The sequence below is a fragment of the Antennarius striatus genome, chromosome 11 (genome assembly GCF_040054535.1).
Source record: "Antennarius striatus isolate MH-2024 chromosome 11, ASM4005453v1, whole genome shotgun sequence".
In the NCBI taxonomy this organism is placed as follows: Eukaryota; Metazoa; Chordata; class Actinopteri; order Lophiiformes; family Antennariidae; genus Antennarius; species Antennarius striatus.
Genome location: NC_090786.1, coordinates 11,118,143 through 11,136,671, shown reverse-complemented (window position 1 = coordinate 11,136,671; position 18,529 = coordinate 11,118,143). Strand labels below are relative to the sequence as shown.

The following is an 18,529-nucleotide window of genomic DNA, read 5'->3' as shown; positions in this document are numbered from 1 at the left end:
CTCTCAGAAAATAATGTGATCTTTTGGTTGAACTCCAAAGGGAATAACTCCCAGTAACTGATAACGACGCAGGGTAGGATCCAAATAAACACACACAGCCCAAACATTTCTAATTTAACTTTTATTCATCAAACTTTCGACAGCACAAAAGCACAACGTTTTCCCGACTAACAAATAAGGCACATTTTGGAATGCCGTTTCATGGACGTGAAAAACAGACCTGTGGTCTCTTCTAAGAACCATGACCATGTCCTTGTTTCCCAAAATCACAGTCTCCTCTAACCCATGCCTGTGTTCTGTCCTATTCAAATAGTACATTATTGCAATACTGCATTACAAATATCTCAAGTGATACAGACGGTAAAGAATACAAACATCTTTCCAAATCAACCACATAAGTGTTAACACATCACATTCAGTAAATATGCTATTTGTAGGCTACACTATCTGTAAATGAAATACTTCAGGTCTAATAAAATCACTTTTACAACGGTGGAAACACTATATACTGTAGCAAACTACGTTATAGTATTCAAATAAGTAATACATTGCACAATAATAATAATTCTCTCCAAATCAAACACATGCACATGCAAACTCAAACAGTTCTTTGTCACACACGCTTCCATTGCCAAAGTATGCACTCTTTAAGCTAATAATAACACTGTAACAATTTTTAAAATAGTCTCTTGTCATTGCTGCTTTAAGCAAATTACATCTCACAGTTTTAACGTGCTTATACAGTGGTGAGTATCCGCCACTAGGGACAAAAACAAAAAAATTCTGCATATTAACACATTATACCATCAGAATATCGATATCAAAATGAACGCATGCAACTGTATGGACATAAATGGTAGTTCTTAATTAGTTACAAATAGCAAGTGAATAACATGTCGGGTTATTCAACACTGATAACATCATTAAAAAAAAAAACATACAATGGCTTATACTTGAGAAATGGTATTAATTATGTACCAGCTTCTTCTTTTTTTAATAATATTCTATGTAGACATCAATATTTCCTTCTTAGTGTAACTTTGTTGCATATTCTATACAAAAAGTGTAGTAAAAAATCTTTCCATAAATATTTCTGTAGGATAACCCCTCAGATTATTGTAAAACAATCGAAAAAACAAACTCCCAGCTTTGTTTATTTTTCAGCAATAGGCCCTTCTTCACACAACAAAAGCTTCAAAATTGCAAAACACTTAAAAAGAGCTACTATCTTCGAAAACGATGGCCATCAAATATATACAGAAAACGGTCTATCTCTGACAGGGACATAACTCTTGAGTTTTTGCAGATTGCTTCAAAAATTTTCAACATCCATTAAGTGTTCCAAAATACACATCTCATTTATAGAAAATAACAAATTTGAACTGAAAAGTTTCTAGAAAAGTCAAGTATATGCAATTCAAGACAGCACGTCTCAAATGAATCAATTGCTTCCATTGGCTCTTGATGTGCCATTTTCAATGGCCTCCTCTAAACACATCGTTGGGTGGAATCAAACTCTCAAGCATCATTTCTCGTTTCTAGAAGTCGGTGAATCACAGTAACCTTGTTACCTGTTCATGAGGTTAGTTAATAAGGCATCATTGGTATCTAGTCCTCTCACCACGGCTGTGTGATGTTGGCCATTTCAGAAGCAAACTACTGACTACACTGAGGTTAGTGTCACCACATGGAGAAAGAGAGGTGAGAAAACAGCTAAAAGAGAGTCTTTCATTCATATTAGGAGTTTATCTCGGGGTAGTAAAGGGCTTTCTCTCCATCAGCTTCACTTCTGAACCTAAATCCTTCTGCGAACACTGGCTGAACATCTTCGGTCTTCAAGTCTGACAGGGAAACCACAAGGATGTCACAGCTATTTCATCAGGGTTATCTCATTTTGGCCTTTTTTCTTTTAAAAGAAAATACAGAGACCATTGATAGACCTGCAGAGGAAGTCTGCTGGAAAATGTTGCATTATGGGAAGTGTAGGATCCAGAGTGTTTGATCTTCTGTTGCTTTTGACTACTCTTACAAGCCTCCCAACTTTGCTTAACTATAACAACAAACTGTTGTCATGTCTCTTTAACGTGTTGGATGGAATTTAGCTGAATTTCCCCAAACTCGAAGGTACCATTATCATCAACTACAAACTCTCCCACTGAGGCAAGACCATGTATATTTTTTGACTAAACCCATGGTTCCTTGGATAAACACAAGTACAATAGATAAAAAACAAAGAGAGAGGTCCACAGTTTTGTGTGCGACTGTTCTGTTGTGATGACTGACTAAAGAATAACATCTTTGTTGATATTCCATGACAACAGACCACAGTAGGATTGTTATTGCCTGCTGGAAATGCTGTTTCAGCCTGTGCCTCCAACCCAGCATAGCCATTGAAGCGAACACCCACCATGCCATTTCAGGCTGCTAATGGAGGAACTATATCGTTTTCTTACCCTTTGTCACATCTCGAACCTGGGTTAACTCGTACTATGCATCACACCACATCCATGTATATGTACACTGCCCCCACCTGTTTTCTCCCATTATCAATAAGCTTCCAAGTCACGATAATTCAGATTGCCTTAAATTTTTTTAAGGCACATTCAATATTTTATAATATAAAATATAGTCAACCAGCTTTTATAATGATAGAAATACAGTACATGTAAAATACTTCACTATTCCTATAACAAGGTTCCTTATAATGCAGGATTCCACAAAAAATCTACATTAATTTCCTGGGTAGCGTTTCAGGTCTGCACAGTGATAAATGTAAACAGGATTGTACACTGGATGGTATTAGTAGGCACTTGTGTTCAGAAACTTTACTAAAAGTGGAAACTTAACTTAATTCATCTTCACTTTCAATATATCCTTGAATCTTCAGCATGACCACATCACCAATCAGTCCTTCCATAGTAAACACATCTGACTGTTTTCTCAACCAACTTGAAAATCATTTCCTAAAACTTCATCTCCCTTCAGACACTCTTCACACAACAATCAGCGATTGGACGTCGAAAAGTTTCCATTTAGCTCTGCTAAGGCTGCCAGGCATCACTTGGCGCTGAATGTGACTCTTTCAAACAATCATCAGCCTTTGTGTTTTACTAATTTAGTGTTAAACTAATCTGGCATTACAAGTAAATGGTACAATCATGAATTAAAACTGCTGATCAATTAGAGGCAAGCACTTTTTTCCCCCAACTGACTCACAAATTGTCAAAGTTATAATAAACAGGAGAGAAACCACACGGATGGCGAGACCCTTCCTATAGGTCAGCTCACCTTCTTGTGGTCTGACATTAAGACCACTGACCGATCTAACTTCAAGCCCCGGCTAACATCTACAGGTAATGGAGATAATCTGCCTAGAAACAACTCTAGAACGGGTGAATAAAACCTTATGTGAGCAACGTGCTCGATCTAAACAAGGAGTGACTCAACTGAACCTACAGTAGTTTCTAAAGACATGATCATGTGATGTACTACCACACAAAAAAATATTACTTCATTTATTTATGTCCTTGTTAAAATTCAAATTGCACAATAGAAGAAAATAAAATAAATAGGTCAATGTAAGCTAGGGATGTATGGCACATTGTCCCTCAGTTCATTCACAGTTATAAAGATGTGCTGCTGACCCTCGTGTACATTATACCATCAGGAGGTCCAGGTTAAATGTTCACCACATTAACACACCTCACGTGGAAGGGAAATGGAAGGCAGATCTCTGTAAACACAAAGCCAACAAACCCCAAGGTGAGGTAATCTATTGAGACCGATACTGTCAGTGACATCAGTGAAATCAGCATCTGCCGCTAACTCAGCAATAATTAGCTGTTTAATCAATATCGAGTTTGGATCACTGGGTGAGGCAAAAAAAAAAAAAGGCAATGATTTTGGCATGTTTTTTTTTTCTCTTTTTGACAAAAATCACATCCATATGTCTTCAATTTGTTTCTCTCATTCCTGGACGTAATCTTCAATACTTTAGACCATAAAAGAAGTATAATGGCTTAATTCTATGTTCCATGGGTGGTTGATAAAAGAGACTGACAGAAGACAAAATGGGGTAGGTTTTTGGATATGTAAGGCTTCTGAGAGAAGGAGGGGGGGGGGTGCTGTGTTGTTAGCAAGACAGGGAGGGAACAACATTTACAGCCTTTGTTGAGGATGAGAAGTAGAACTTGGGACAGGAAACACTCTGACTGAGTAAAAATCATTATTGCACTCGGCGACAGTAGTAACCCAGTACTTTACACTTTTCGCACAGGTGCTGTGGGTGCTCCTTACTCTGGTCAGAAACATCCAGGCCGTCCGGCTTCTCTAAGGGGCGCTGAAAATACAGACAGAGGAACAGCAATCAGATTAAACACTGAAGGAAACAAAAGCAGCAGACACAAAGCGTAAACATCTGAGATTTCCAAGAATTCTTGGCATCGGATTCCAGTCGACTGTACACCAAACTTCGGGTCTGCATTTTACAATTAGTTTGAGTAGTTAGAAGAAGATCCAGGATCCATTTGATTATGATGATATGGAGAAATACCAATAAAATTCTACAGCCATGGCTTCCTTGGAATTATTGTCATGGAAAAGGGAGGCATATATGGACCAAGTTTCATGGTTCACTCTGGAATGTATTTCTTAACTATTCTTTATAATCAAAACAGTCAAACTAAATAGATCCAGAACATTCCAAGGAGATGTTTCACTTTCCACTAATGAGTCCAGTAGTAAGTAATGAAGCATTGTGGTCAGTCAAAGACATGTGGTCCTCCAGGAACAATGAAAAAATATCATGTATATTTTATGGGATTTCTCCATCCAGCAGTTAGAAAGCTTCAGCCTCCTGTGCTGCAACCATCGTCCCCATGGAAGTATCCCCCAAAAGACACTCAAGTAGAAAAGACTGCACTGAAGAGCCGATAGAATGTTTTCCTATTTTCATCAGTAACAACTTCATTTGGTGGGTTATGTTTGGATCACAAGCACAAATCACAAGAATCTTTTCCAAAAAAGAAATTGCAGTAATTTTTTTGTGAAAATCATGAAAATCACATCAATATTGATCTCTAATGGCTTTATTCTTTCTGCCAGAAGGTGGCACTATCATTATGACTGAATATTATAACGTAGACGTGTTTGTTTTGCAAAGACTGAACAGTAAAGTTACAAATGCAGCCATATTTCACACCGAAACATGGCTGCATCACCATGGTTACCTGATTTGCTTGGTAAAATAAAAATGGTTGACTTCCTGTTGGGTATAAGTCATGGCTACAAGAAGCTTTTTTAAAGATAAGAATAATTTGTCTACCAAATGTAACGCGTCTTCTACAGACGGCTCCTGCAACAAGGGTTAATGGGGAGTCAATGTTCACCCCCGTCCATCCATCCAATATATTAACTTTTAGAGTATTTACTATGGACCCCAAGAAAGTGACGGAGAAAAGAGGGAAAGAAAAGATGAAGAAAAGAGGTTTTTTGTCTGTACAAACAAATCAAGAGATAATAGACAAGCATGAAAAAGGGATGCGTTTGGTTGATCTCGCCAAAAAATATGTCTGTAATGCATCTTCAATCGCCACGTTATTAAAACAAAAGGAAGTTTAAGGAGTTTAAGGCATCATGTGGGTGGTTGGAGAAGTTCAAAAGGAGGACTGGAATTCCCTCTGTTGTTCGGTATGGTGAGGCAGGAGCGCATGAACCAAAGAGCGCAAAAAACAATGAGGACAGCAGTTAATGGGTAAATAACAATCGTTTTTATTCTTTATTCTTTACATCATGCACAAGTCTCATTTATTGTGTAATAATCTAATTGTAACATGTATTTTTTTAAACATGTTTTGATGCATTTTTATGCTTTATAAAACATTTATGTCTGAGTTTTGGGGGTCTTTGAACGGATTAGGGCATTTGCATGGAAAACGCGTCTCTACTTACGAAATTTTCTACTTACGAGAGTTCTTCCAGAGCCAATTACAGTAATTTCGTAAGTAGAGGTACCACTGTACGCATATTTTTGTACAATGTGGAGCAAATATGAAAGTTTTGGAATAGGAAGGGAAAACTTGAACATATTTGGGCATAGACCCAAATACTTTATTCTTGTGGATGGGATTGGGAAATTACATTTTCAGGTTACTTATGGGAATCCACTGGGTAGTTGGGAGCCACGTTGAGAGGCCGAGCTCTTGAGAAACTGGATTACCAGAAAGCTAACAGACCCATTCCAAACACTGACGGAGGGAAATATGTGTTAAGTGAGGGACATTGGAAGTGCAGGGAATTTGCTTGCTTGTGCAGAGCTTTGCCACAGGATACCGCGTAGGAAGAGTTCTCTCTCCCATGAACACGGAAAACAACTTCTTTGACTGAAAAGTACTGGTGAAAAAAAAACACAAAACATACCATCCATGTCTTTTTAACAGCATAGTTAGAAGGACAGTTCAGCTTAAAATCAAAAACAATCTTCTTCATATCCATAGTGCTTTTTATCCATGTGGATTGTTTAGGACTGAACTGCCAAGTTTTAAGAGGTCTTCCGTCTGTCCAATAACTTATGGCGCTTTAAGTGTCGTAAAAATTCACTGGTCAGTGTCGTCTCTGTACAGACTCTCAGCATAATATATTGTTATAAACAGGAATTGGTGTATGTATAAATCTATGCTTTAAAGGTATGATGAAATTTTCTTTCTTCATTTTATAGAAGTGTTCGCAAAGAGCAGCATGGGCAATCATGGAATTCAAGGAACCAGCAGGGCCTCAAGCAACAATCACAATTTTATTTCAGGAAGTGGAATTGGAAGAATGTGAAGAAGCATAAATATTAAAAGATAAAGTGTTAAGAATAAATATATCTCTAGTCGGAGGAAACTGAGTTTCTTAGGTGATTCAATAAACAGTTCAATATCACACTACACTGACAGCTCATCAGCACTTTACTGCCAGTGTTTGCTTTTTGGTTAATATGACTTCATTTTTTGGCATTATTACACGCAAAAGGAATTTCTGTAACCGTTACCCTCACTGACCCCAGACTTAGTTTGTGTGTGAGAGGAGAAGAAAGAACTATTTGCTGTAAGATTTGATGAACTACAGTAAATAATCCTAAACACCTGAAATATGTAGTTTCATTTTTGATTTGTTACCAAATAAGCAAAAGCAAATGTTAGCGGTATAACTTTTATTTTACTTTAATGAGGCTGTCTGGAATATCCTTAAGATAATATACAAACCAGAGTCTGGACTCTATTAACTTTACTTCCCTGTTTTTACTTTAAGACATTGCTGCAAACTTTCAGAATGTGAATGACACACTGATGTTAAGTACCTGTTTGTGTGGATAGACGTTGATGTGGCATTTAATACATTCTTGCCCCATGTTGGCCCAGGAGTTCCCACTCATCCACTTCCTCTTACATTTGGGGCACTTGTACTCTCCAAAGCATCTCTTCTTGCCCTGGTAGGGGGTCAGCCCTTCACCTTTGGGTCTGGCCTGTAAAGAGCAAAGTGAGGCAAATAAAATGTCTGCACATGTGCGAAAACCATTAAATTTACATTCTGTACCAGAAAAATAAAACTTTAAGAGTGCAGAAAGTTTCGTTTCATGCAACGCTATGCTGTGTAGAGTTCAGAATGACATTTTTAAGAGAGCTTTGTGCATTTAGCTCAACTGTTATGAATGACAAGCTTTGGCAGCAGGGTGTGTCCATGATCACCATTCTCATAGACCCAACTGCATCATACAGGACACTCCCACACACAGCTTTGGCACAATATGTGATTGTGTAATTGACATTTACTTTCGTTACAGCTGTGTTGAATTACACCTCTAAATCCTGTGAGCCGGATGATTACGAACATTCGGTCATCCATGAAAAAGCAAGTGCCTGACGACAATATTTCTAGGTGGGGCTGGTCGTATGACTTTATATTGGCAACATTATTAAGGACACTATAACGGCATCGGAGGGAGAAGACTCCCTTTTTCCTTAAACACGTCACAAACAAACGTAGAGCTGATGTCATCACAGGACACGTTTTCAACTGCCCATCATCTTGACAAAAGAAATCTAAATGTGCACTGATACCGAGGTTTGTCAGAGCTGCTCAATCTCAGTGATCCTCAGTGACGGTTACAATTGCCCTGGAAGAAACTATTTCAGTGAAGAAAATATTTCCATTTGAAAAAAAAAAAAAATTCTAAAAAGAGTCGCAGGGAATTGTGGTACAGAATTTATCTCATAGTTTTGAAATGCTTTCGAGCACAGCTGCAAATCTGATAACACAAAAAGATGTCATTTTAATGCACACTTTGCACTTTCTCTGGAGGGTATTCAGAATTAACATGTCTGATTCTCCTGCAAGACAACCAAGAGTCTGGACAAACGCTTAGATGATGCCTGTATTTGTGTTGAGTATGGGGCGGTTAGAGTGTGTGGACGGGTTCAGTCTGTATCCCTGGTCTCTGTCCTGGCCCATGTGTGACTAATGCGAACTTAAATTAGTAACATGTGCCTCTGCCCTAATAGACAACAGCACTTTGCATCAGCACCAGAAAGCAAAGCCCTAAGTATAAGCGGCTGTGTCAATCTGGGCCCCCGACAGCATGACCTCAACCCCACTGTCAGCTACGCATCTCCCACTGACAACACACATGCTGGAAAATCTGACTTCTGCTGGCCTGAAAGCGCACTGATCTACACACACCGACAACGTCTTGATGCAATCAAGCTCAAAGACATCACCATGGTGACATTCTTTGCGGATGCTCTCCTACAACTTATCTAATGTAACGCAGCTGTTTTGTAAGGACAACCACTATTTTATCTCATGAAGTGAATCTATTTCACTTGCAAGGAGTAACATGAGGTCTAACCTTAAACCTGGGAATTCATTTGGAAATTTGACCATTGTCATACTTCCCATTACAGCTGTTTGCTCAAATGTGAAAAGACAATGCAAAAAAAAGAAAGAAGAAGATCTCCCTGGTTTTGCAGCCAAGCAGGATAGAAACAGCATTCATCCTCCTCATGACCATTCCTCTCCAGCTTCACACCGTTTCCAGAGACTAGCCTTGACCTCTGGCTGTACATCGTGCTCTGTCTGCAGCTGAGTGCTTTAAGATGGAATAAAACACCCTTAAGAGAAGAAGACAACACATAACTACCGGACGGACAGACGGACAGACAGACAGAGATAAATGGATAGATCAGGTTTCGTCACGTACAAACACACACAGCCCGCTTACATTGGAGTGGCGGATGACACATCACATCCCTCAGCTGTAAACACCAGTAAACGTTTCAGTTGGACTTTATTTCCAGGAAAATGAGCACGCTTCGCCGCCCTCAAAGCAACATTTACAAATCATTCACAATACACACAGGACAACGGATGGTTTCATAGACTTGTGTCACCACAGCGCAAAGCACTCTGGACATGAGCCTGGACTGAACAGTGGGTTCTGTTTTCCTTTGCTCTCTACAAACAAAACCAGCGAAGCTAAAGCCAGGGTCAGTGCTAAATGGACAGATCTAAGCCACTTAGAGTGCTTCAGGTGTCAGCAAACAGGAAACAAAGCTCTGAAACACTGGATGAGTCAACGGCGTCTGAGCCTGGAGATCATTCGTCAGACATCTTTGGTAGAACTGACTCGCATTGAGTAAATGTTTGTTTATGTCCCCAAGGCTAAAGCCCTATGTGTTGAGATAAGGGTCAGTGTGTGTGTGTGTGTGTGTGTGTGTGTGTGTGTGTGTGTGTGTGTGTGCGCGCGTGCTTGGCTCAAAAAAACCACAACCGCTTGACCACATCCTCCTTTGGTTCAGATCACAGCAGGGACTCTTTGTATCACACACACATTCACACACACTCCAGGTCAGTAAACTGTGAAGTGAAGCACATACACACATGTGATGCAGACATTCTGTCCAAAAAACACGTCTACTCACAATGCCCTTACTCGTCTTGCCCCCTTTAACACCCAGACACAAAAGCACACAGATGCTCTCAACAAATTCCACATCCACAGGTTTTCATACAGTCTTGAGACACAACTGGAAAGTCTCAGAGCTTCATTCTTTGCACTACGCCCCATTCAAGACTTCAGCGTTGCTGCGAGGACACATGTACTCCTTTGGTTCATGTTGCAAGATTAATGAGTGGCCGTAAAAAACACAAAGGGAGACAAAAATTAGACACGAGCGAACACAAGGAGAAAGTTTTTGAGAATGAAAGGGAATGAACATGAGCTGCTTCCCACTTCTTGAGAAGTCCAGACCGATGGGGTTTTTTTTAAACCTGTTGCTCTAGAATAACAGCGACTCAAGAAGAAAAATAAAAGCAGACACATTCTCTTAAACTCTGCAGTTGCCAACCGCGGCAAGACTCTCCAATCAGTCCTTCACAGGAGAGTGGAGAAAAGGAAGTTGCCACGGTGAGATAGGCGAGAGAAGGAGGAGGAAATTTAAATCCGAAGCAGATGGCCTCCATGGGGGCCAGAAATGTCGAGAGTCATCATAAGAACACTGCTCTGCTTTAAATTAAGCCATACATTTCAAAAAGGGGATAACACTGCCTTAGAAGCTCAGGCAGCATCTACAGTAGATTGTGCTCATTAACATACAGAGGAATGCTGCAATCATTTGTGTGTGTGTGTGTGTGTGTGTGTGTGTGTGTGTGTGTGTGTGTGTGTGTGTGTGCGTGCGTGCGTGTTTGTGTGGCACACACTATACAAACAGAGCGACACAAGGAATGTGAAGCATGTATATTACTGCAGGTACTTTGCTGATTTTGAAGTCTGCAATCCCAGTCTAGACAACACCCACTGCGATACCTTTAAACTTCAGGGTAATTCACTTAATACCACAAAATTGATAAAACTCTGCAGCCTAGACATCTGTGTCTGAAATTTCTAGTTTGATTATAATGTACTGACCACTGGGATCATTGGGAGAATTTGTCCAGACCGCTGTCTGTCTGGGGCCTAAGGTGATTCTCCATTTGTGTTGATCTTGCATTCCAGTCTAAGAGTAATGAGCAGTGGACAGATACCAGACTGTACTGGCAGACACTCGCCCCTAAACCTGAACCCATAATCCTCTGTCTCCAGCAACAGGAGAGGTTAACCTTGATTTTTATTCAATAGAGAAAATGTCCAAAAATGATTGTGGATTTGGGATTTCATCAGCGTACAATACAACTGGACTCAATTTTTTAGTCAGTTCACAGACAACAAATAGGATGAGACAGCACTGATGGAGAAGCTCTGGCTTTTATGCAAATGTCCCATGTAATTCAGTGGTTTCCTGTTTCCATGACAAAACAAGGGGTTGGGTGGGTAAAGCAACAGTGAGGCTTTGGAGACTCGTCCATCGTAAATGTAGTAAACTGCTTTTCTAGTCTGGCTTTTTTTGGCAAATTCATCCGAACTATACGAAAATAAACGCGTTCTTTAAATGTTTCAGATGTCTTCGGAAGAACATGACATGGTTTTATGTTCACATCACCGCACAGTGAAGCTGCATTATTGCTGAGACCCAGACGGGTCAGTTAGGTCACAGCATAAGACTCCAACAATAGGAAAGTGATTGAAAAGGAATATAACCTGAGGTTGTTTGTCAGGCCATACCAGAAGGAGGAGAAATGTTTGTTGGGTCATTTGAGGCTAAATATACTTACTCAACAATTCTTAGTGCACAATTTGGTTTGTGTCGACCACATCAAGACGGTTGTGATGGAAGACATGAAAACCATGCAAAGAAATCACACGCTTACACACATCACATTATCCCAGTTTTTGTCAGCCTTTTATTGTTCATTCACACCATTTAAATGTAGTTACTCCAGTCTAAAATATATTTTGAAATGTGCTCTCTGCATTCCTCTGACAAGCACACACACACACACACATTTATTCAAAGGAAAGTGGTTTTTGACTGAGTGAAGACTACATGTGACTTACTATCGGTGGGAAACTGAGTCTATGGATGCACAAAATTGCTTTTCTGATGAGGATGAATAAGAGGCATAAATTAGCTCATGGTTCACGAGCCATCAGTTTGTGGTGTATAATTTTAAATAATGTTTGAATGTGTAATTCATGTTTTTATTATCTAATTTTACATATTTATTTTACTACAAATTGTTGAGCCACCCATTTTCCAAGTAACATACAGTATTTAATTCTATGATGTCAGCAAAAACACAACTTCTTTTTGCTGCGCTCCTGACCAAGCTGTGGCGCCATGTATGAGATCAACATGCATCCAAAGTTACATCATTGTTTGCTTGACCATCACTATCTAACATCGCTGCAGCAAAAGAACAAAGATCTGAGGTCACAGTCCTCAGCCTGTTAGTCGGAACTGAGGGCCAAGTGAGCGCATGCAGATGGCCACTGCTTCAAGTCTCTCACAAGAATGACACTGTCTCCACCTCAGCTGTGTCTCCCTACACACACACAACAAGCTTTCTCTTATTGACTCTTTCCGCTGCTGGAATAAACAGCTCCAAACCTATGCCAGTCCCTCAGCCAGGTGCATTATGGGGGCTATTTATCAATCCCACCATGCACCACAAGCTCTAAATACAACCACTGTTTTCTGTGTCTCCCTCTTTCGCTGCCATCTTTCTCACCTCTCTCTCTCCCTCTGTATGGCTCCTTTGCTGGTGCAGCTGTCTCTTTCTACTGCCTGTAAGGAAAAGTGGCTGAGGCTGAAAGTGACGAGAAGAACAGGTGTGCTGTTTAAGTGATAAAGCGTTCTCGCTCAAGCACAATGCACCTCAGTTTCTCCTAACATCTCCCAAGTTGCAGAGGAGACAGAAATTATACTGATGCTGCTGCAGCCTGGAGCTTATTGAAATCACGTTTCTGAGTGCATTGACTCCAAGTCTACATTTTGTCACTAATAATTTATAATACACTTCATTGCCATCAAGATGCCATTGCATGTGTTGTGAAATGTCTAATCACACTTCTGTAATTAAGAAAACCTCTGCAAAGTGATGGTAATTATATTCTCAAAAGTGCTTCCAGTCTTCGGAAACAATTGAAAAAAAGTTATTATAAGGCAAAGCAAATGTATTTAGAGTAACCCAGATAGAGCTGCCTTAATCCTGGCCTACTGGCTCAAGTCTTAAACTGTTGGGCTACTTCCCCAGTGTTTCTTAGCAATCCGATCAATGACTAGCATCTGGAAATCATCAGGGTAAACAAAGGAGGAGCGGAGGAGCTTAGGCCTCGCTCTGCTTCTCCGCATGCCCAAGGACATCATTCAGGGAGCAACACAAACCCAGGCCCTGAAACCTGTGTGTATTGCATTTCAATGTGCGCGTGTGCGTGCACAAGTGTGTCCGTGTGTAGATCTGGGTCTGCTCTCGTGTCCTCATCTCAAGATCTGTATTTGGTTTGGCTGCATTTCAGAAACAGATAGATTTACAGATTCACCGGAAGGGGTTCAGGCCACAATGTTAGGTTTGAGTCTTTAGGAGTTTGTTTGTTTTGCCTATTAGCCGTAGCATTTCTGATAAGGCTTTTTATTGCCTTAATGTGGTTTCAGTTAGTGCACTAGCCTTAGCAGTGTCCTGAATGCTAAAAGGAGGGGAGAGCTGGGAACCTGGATGTGGTTTTGGCCTGACGACCGCTCCAAGTCTGGGAAACATCAGAGAAGATCAAAGGAACAATTTTGACTGATCCTTCTTTGAGACATGAGTATGAAATATTTCATGAAATTTTCACAATAATGTTCAAGTAACCCTATATATTAATCATTTGGTTTGGAATTTTTCAGAAAACTTGATACTTCCAATATGTGGTTCATGGAGCTATTTAACAATGACTTTACACTTCAGCAAACTATAAATGTCTCCCCATCCTGTTACCAACAATAAAGTTTTCCCTATACCTTCGGTTTCACTTCGCTAACACATTTTAACATTATATATTTCCCTGAGTCGATGACCAGGCTTAGAATATTCTCAGTTTTACTCAACAAAAGAGTTCATGTAGCTATTAGACTACACATTTGGTTAAATATTTCAAACTAAAGTAACTTCACGTGTCATTCAGCCACAACAACAGGGATCATTGTGGCTTTTAACCAGCCTCTTTTTGTTGCTTCACAGCTTCACGTCTACAACTGCTGAGATAAATGCTCCTTATCTTGTACAGTTGTCTCTAAAAATAAACTAGAGAATTACGAAAACATGTACTTCACTTCATCACAGTCTCTTTCACTAACACATGCACACACACACTCACACACACTGACAGTCGTACCATAAAGAGTTATTCTACAGAAGATTAACTGTAATATGAACCACTTACACACAGATACATACTGTACAAACAGTATAGCGGCTGGAAATATGTTTCTATTAAATGCTTCACACAAGGCTAAATCATAGATTCCAACCTCTAAGATTTTGAAATTCATGCATTACAGAAGTTAGAACAATGTACAACAGCAGTATGGTAATGGTATCTATTCTGGGCCATCCTCCCAACAGATTTCATGGCAGTCTGTTCAGACATTGTGTTTAATCCTGTTGACAAAGCAACAAACCAATAAATCTGACGCGTTCTCATCTTTTGGTCATCAAGCGATACGTGAGCTCACTACAGAGGACTTCTCCTTTAAGTTTCCCTTCGCTTGTCAGGGAATTACTTGCCTGAACCTGCTCTGAACCCATGAGATGCTATTCTTAAAAAAGGTTTCATATTCTAGATGATCTTTATTTGAGCTATTGATATGAGCTTGACATTTCATTTGCCTATAAAAAGGGGTTTACTCACAATAGCACTTCCCAGTTGTTAAATACTGTATGCTCATGAGGCATTTGTGCTGTCATTAAGTATTTCACCGCAATTCATCCTCTCTGGTGGAATAACTAAGGGAGGCAGTTGAAAGTAAAGGAACAGTAACCATCCAAGAATAAAATCAAATCAGTAGCTATTTTAAAGTGTGAGTTTAAAGAGGTAACATTACTTAAAATGATCACAACGCCACGCGGACGTGAAACAGCGAACCAGATATCACTGCTGCCTTCTCTTTACGGCAATGCATCCTGTTTAAAATGACCTGAAGCGAAACATTTAGCCGTAACACTCAGGGTTAAAGGTTTTCCCCTTGTATGGGTTTAACCGCTGTGATCACAAGTTTTTATAAATGGTTTTGTTATCTCAGAGCGGTGCAGAGGATGGAAGGGGAGGATTTCAAGAGGACAGCCATTCCAACTGTTTTAAAGAATAACCACAACTCCATTTCCAGCTTCACAGAGATGCCAAAAAAAGTTTGTTCTGGGAAATATCCTGTGCTTAGCAGAATAAGCACACTGCATGTGTGCCTGTGTATGTGTGTGAGTCTCACAAAAAAAGGCTGTCTATATTGATCTTAAAACAGCTTGAACGCCTATGTTTGAGCTTTTCCCAGATTCCAGTGCAGTCCGGTAATTGGACACTCGTACCACTTGTGTTCAGTCTGTTCTTTATTTGCTGTGGAATCACACAGGGAAAAGGTAAATCAAGGCAGCTGTTCCAAAGATAAAACATCCCACAGCTGTCAGTCATGTGGGATTCTGTGCCAGACACTCGATCATATTCTTCTTTTAAATACCAACAGTGCCCAGCGGAGTGATCGCTGAAGCATAGTTACAAGAACCTGTTGCAGTTTCCTTTCCTCTCGGATAAAGCATCAAGTAGAGAAATACAAGCAGATAAAATAAACACCACCCAAATACACCCAGCCTTTTAATTAAGTCGAAAAATTAGCCTGTTTTTTAAATATTAAAATAATACCTGTGTGTTTTTGACTTTTGACTACATATTTATGTCTTGCAGAAGGATCATAAAATATTTCAAAGGTGCAGGAAACAACGCAACATTCAATCATTGTGTGCATAGATCTGTTAGTTTAGATTCAATCAAAGCTCATCTAAGTCATCTTTAATGATGTCTCTGCTCACAAATGAAATTCGGTTACTGGAAATCTCTTGCTGTTTTGATAAACTGAAGGCGGAGGTCTCTCATGATGTAAGCTGCTGTAAGCAGTTGATTTCAATGTTAGGAATTCATTGATTTTCACCAATTAATTAATCAAAGGCTGTTTATTTTCAAGTGAAACGCCCTGTGACATTTCATAAGTCCTCTGACAGATCAGTTCCCCGTGTTTTTCTAAATGCATTTGGGCATTAATGCCATACATGTGCATGTCAAAGTAATTCTCCTCAGTAAGAGACCTACGTCATCCGAATCTAAGACAGCTGCAGAGACATATCCCCACGCCAGCAAGCTCTTTGCCAAAATACAATTCCCAGATTCCTAGATTTCCACAAATCAGTTTCTGCAATCGGCCAAGGATCTCTGAGATATATTCTGCATTGACTGATGGATATCCACAAGATTGTGATTCATACAAGTAACACGCTTTTCTTTTTTTTTAATCAAATGCTTCTGACAGACTCTTCATTTCTTAATGGTTTGTTCCTAGAAAACACAAGTATGTGCCAAGTGTATTGGTACTTGTGGAATCCGTCCTTGACAAACCCAGATTCTAAGCTCCGCCGGGGTGGCAGCACGATATGGAATCGGAACCGTTTCACAGACGTAATGTAAAATTAAGTCACTCTTAAACTTGCCATATTTACAGCGAATTATGGAATAATGCTAAGTGAGGCCGTGGGTGTGAATTTCCCCTCTACTGCTAGCCTTGGACTTAACCCCGGTCCTACTAAGCCCAGTGAGCCGTGCAGCTGCACGGCAGCGTTGGGTTACCAGGCCAGTGAATGACAAGAGCAGGTTGGGTGTTGGACTGGAGCGACCAGAGGTGCACAAAACATCTTCTCATCTGCTACAGCAGGATCATACTAGTGCTGCCTATACTTGTATGCAAGGCTAACGTGTGTGTGTGTGTGTGTGTGTGTGTGTGTGTGTGTGTGTGTGTGTGTGTGTGTGTGTGTGTGTGTGTGTGTTGGTGTGTGTGTGGCTTATGTATATTTCTGTACGTCACTCTGACAGATATACTGTACACGTGTGTTGCTAATCTCAGTGTCACTTGGCCTCAATGCTATATTGGACCTATAACCGTATATGGATTCTCAAAGCTCTCTCCATAAATGTATTACTCTGTATAACCCCTCAAAAATAAAATATGTGGTCAGGTGGCGTCACCCGTCTCCTCTGTGAGGATGGACGTGTGTCACAGACAGCATGTCTCCAGCATCCCTGATAAGTCTTATCTGGCTGCAGGACAGCCACTCTGCCTCTCCCGTTGGTAACCTGACAGAGCGTCTGTTCAGGGCAGAGACAGGCACAAGGCCTTCAGTGCCTTTGCTGTGACTGGAAGGAAGATCAAGGGTCACCCAGTAAAAACATTCCCATGGTGCACCTCCCCCCAACCCTCATCCCTGCCAGAAGTTTCCCGACATACTACAGGACAGCAACACACACACACACACACACACACACACACACACACACACACACACACACACACACACACACACAAACACACACACACACACACACACACACACACATCAAGAGAAGACGGACAGAGACAAGCTTACTAAGCTTATTTTTTCTTTATTTTTTTTAAAACTAATCATCAAACAATTATTAAAAATTGAAAGCATAACTAAAATTTGAGACAGAAAAAAATAAATAAGCATATTTTCTATGCACAAATAGTCTTTAAAACCTTCTAAACTGGGACAACAACAAACAATCATATTATCCTTTTACCATTTAGCTATTTTTTTGTAGAGTAAAAATATTTCATACTCATGTTAGCTTTCATTGTGCTGTATCACCCTAAACAAAGGTACTCCATGTAGCACAGTTTTATTTCTTTCGAAGCAACGAAATGGACATCTAATCTTCATCTTTCATTTCATTAAGCATTTACAAAAAGTTGACTTCCTGTCATCAAACTTGTTTTTTTTATCAAATAGTCTACGTATGTGATATTAATAGATAGATAGATAGATAGATAGATAGATAGATAGATAGATAGATAGATAGATAGATAGATAGATAGATAGATAGATAGATAGATAGATAGATAGATAGATAGATAGATAGATAGATAGATACTTTATTAATCCCGGAGGAAATTGTATATATCCACTGCTCAGGCATTACATAATAATAGTGTTTGCTGTCATTTGAATGTCCACTGTGTAGTCTGTTCATTGGTTTTCACTGTTACCTTGTGGAAAATGAAGAGAACTCCCATCATATTACTGCTGCTATAAATCAGCGATCTGGGCCCATTCACCTCTGTCAAATCACATACTGAAAGTCACTAATGAATCTGTTTACACGGTCCTGATTCCTGGGAAAACTGCCAGAGAAGGTCTTAAAAAAACAAGAGAGAAAAACTAAATCACAGCAGTATCTGTAGTCTACATGCTTACATGCAGACAACCATACTCTGCAAGAAGGACTATGTCCTTCATTTCTGCAACTCTATTTTTCTCCGTGAGATCCGAGTCTCTATCCAAACATACTTAAGTCTGACAC

At 39.8% G+C, this 18,529-nt stretch overlaps 1 protein-coding gene across 3 annotated transcripts in view; it reads right to left on the bottom strand.

Annotated features, from left to right (window-relative positions):
- Window positions 1–106: 106 nt before the first annotated feature.
- Window positions 107–18,529, bottom strand: part of zcchc24 (zinc finger, CCHC domain containing 24) — a 32,311-nt gene continuing 13,888 nt past the window's right edge. The window contains exons 3-5 of one of the 3 annotated variants that reach the window (XM_068326718.1): window positions 7,340–7,504; window positions 4,297–4,339; window positions 107–3,733 (exon numbers count right to left, since the gene is read on the bottom strand). In XM_068326718.1, coding sequence (XP_068182819.1) covers window positions 3,678–3,733; window positions 4,297–4,339; window positions 7,340–7,504 — 264 coding nt within the window. In that variant the 3' untranslated portion in view covers window positions 107–3,677. Of the gene's footprint in view, window positions 4,340–5,801; window positions 6,391–7,339; window positions 7,505–18,529 lie in introns of those variants that run through there. The other 2 variants (XM_068326716.1, XM_068326715.1) reach the window with 2 other exon arrangements.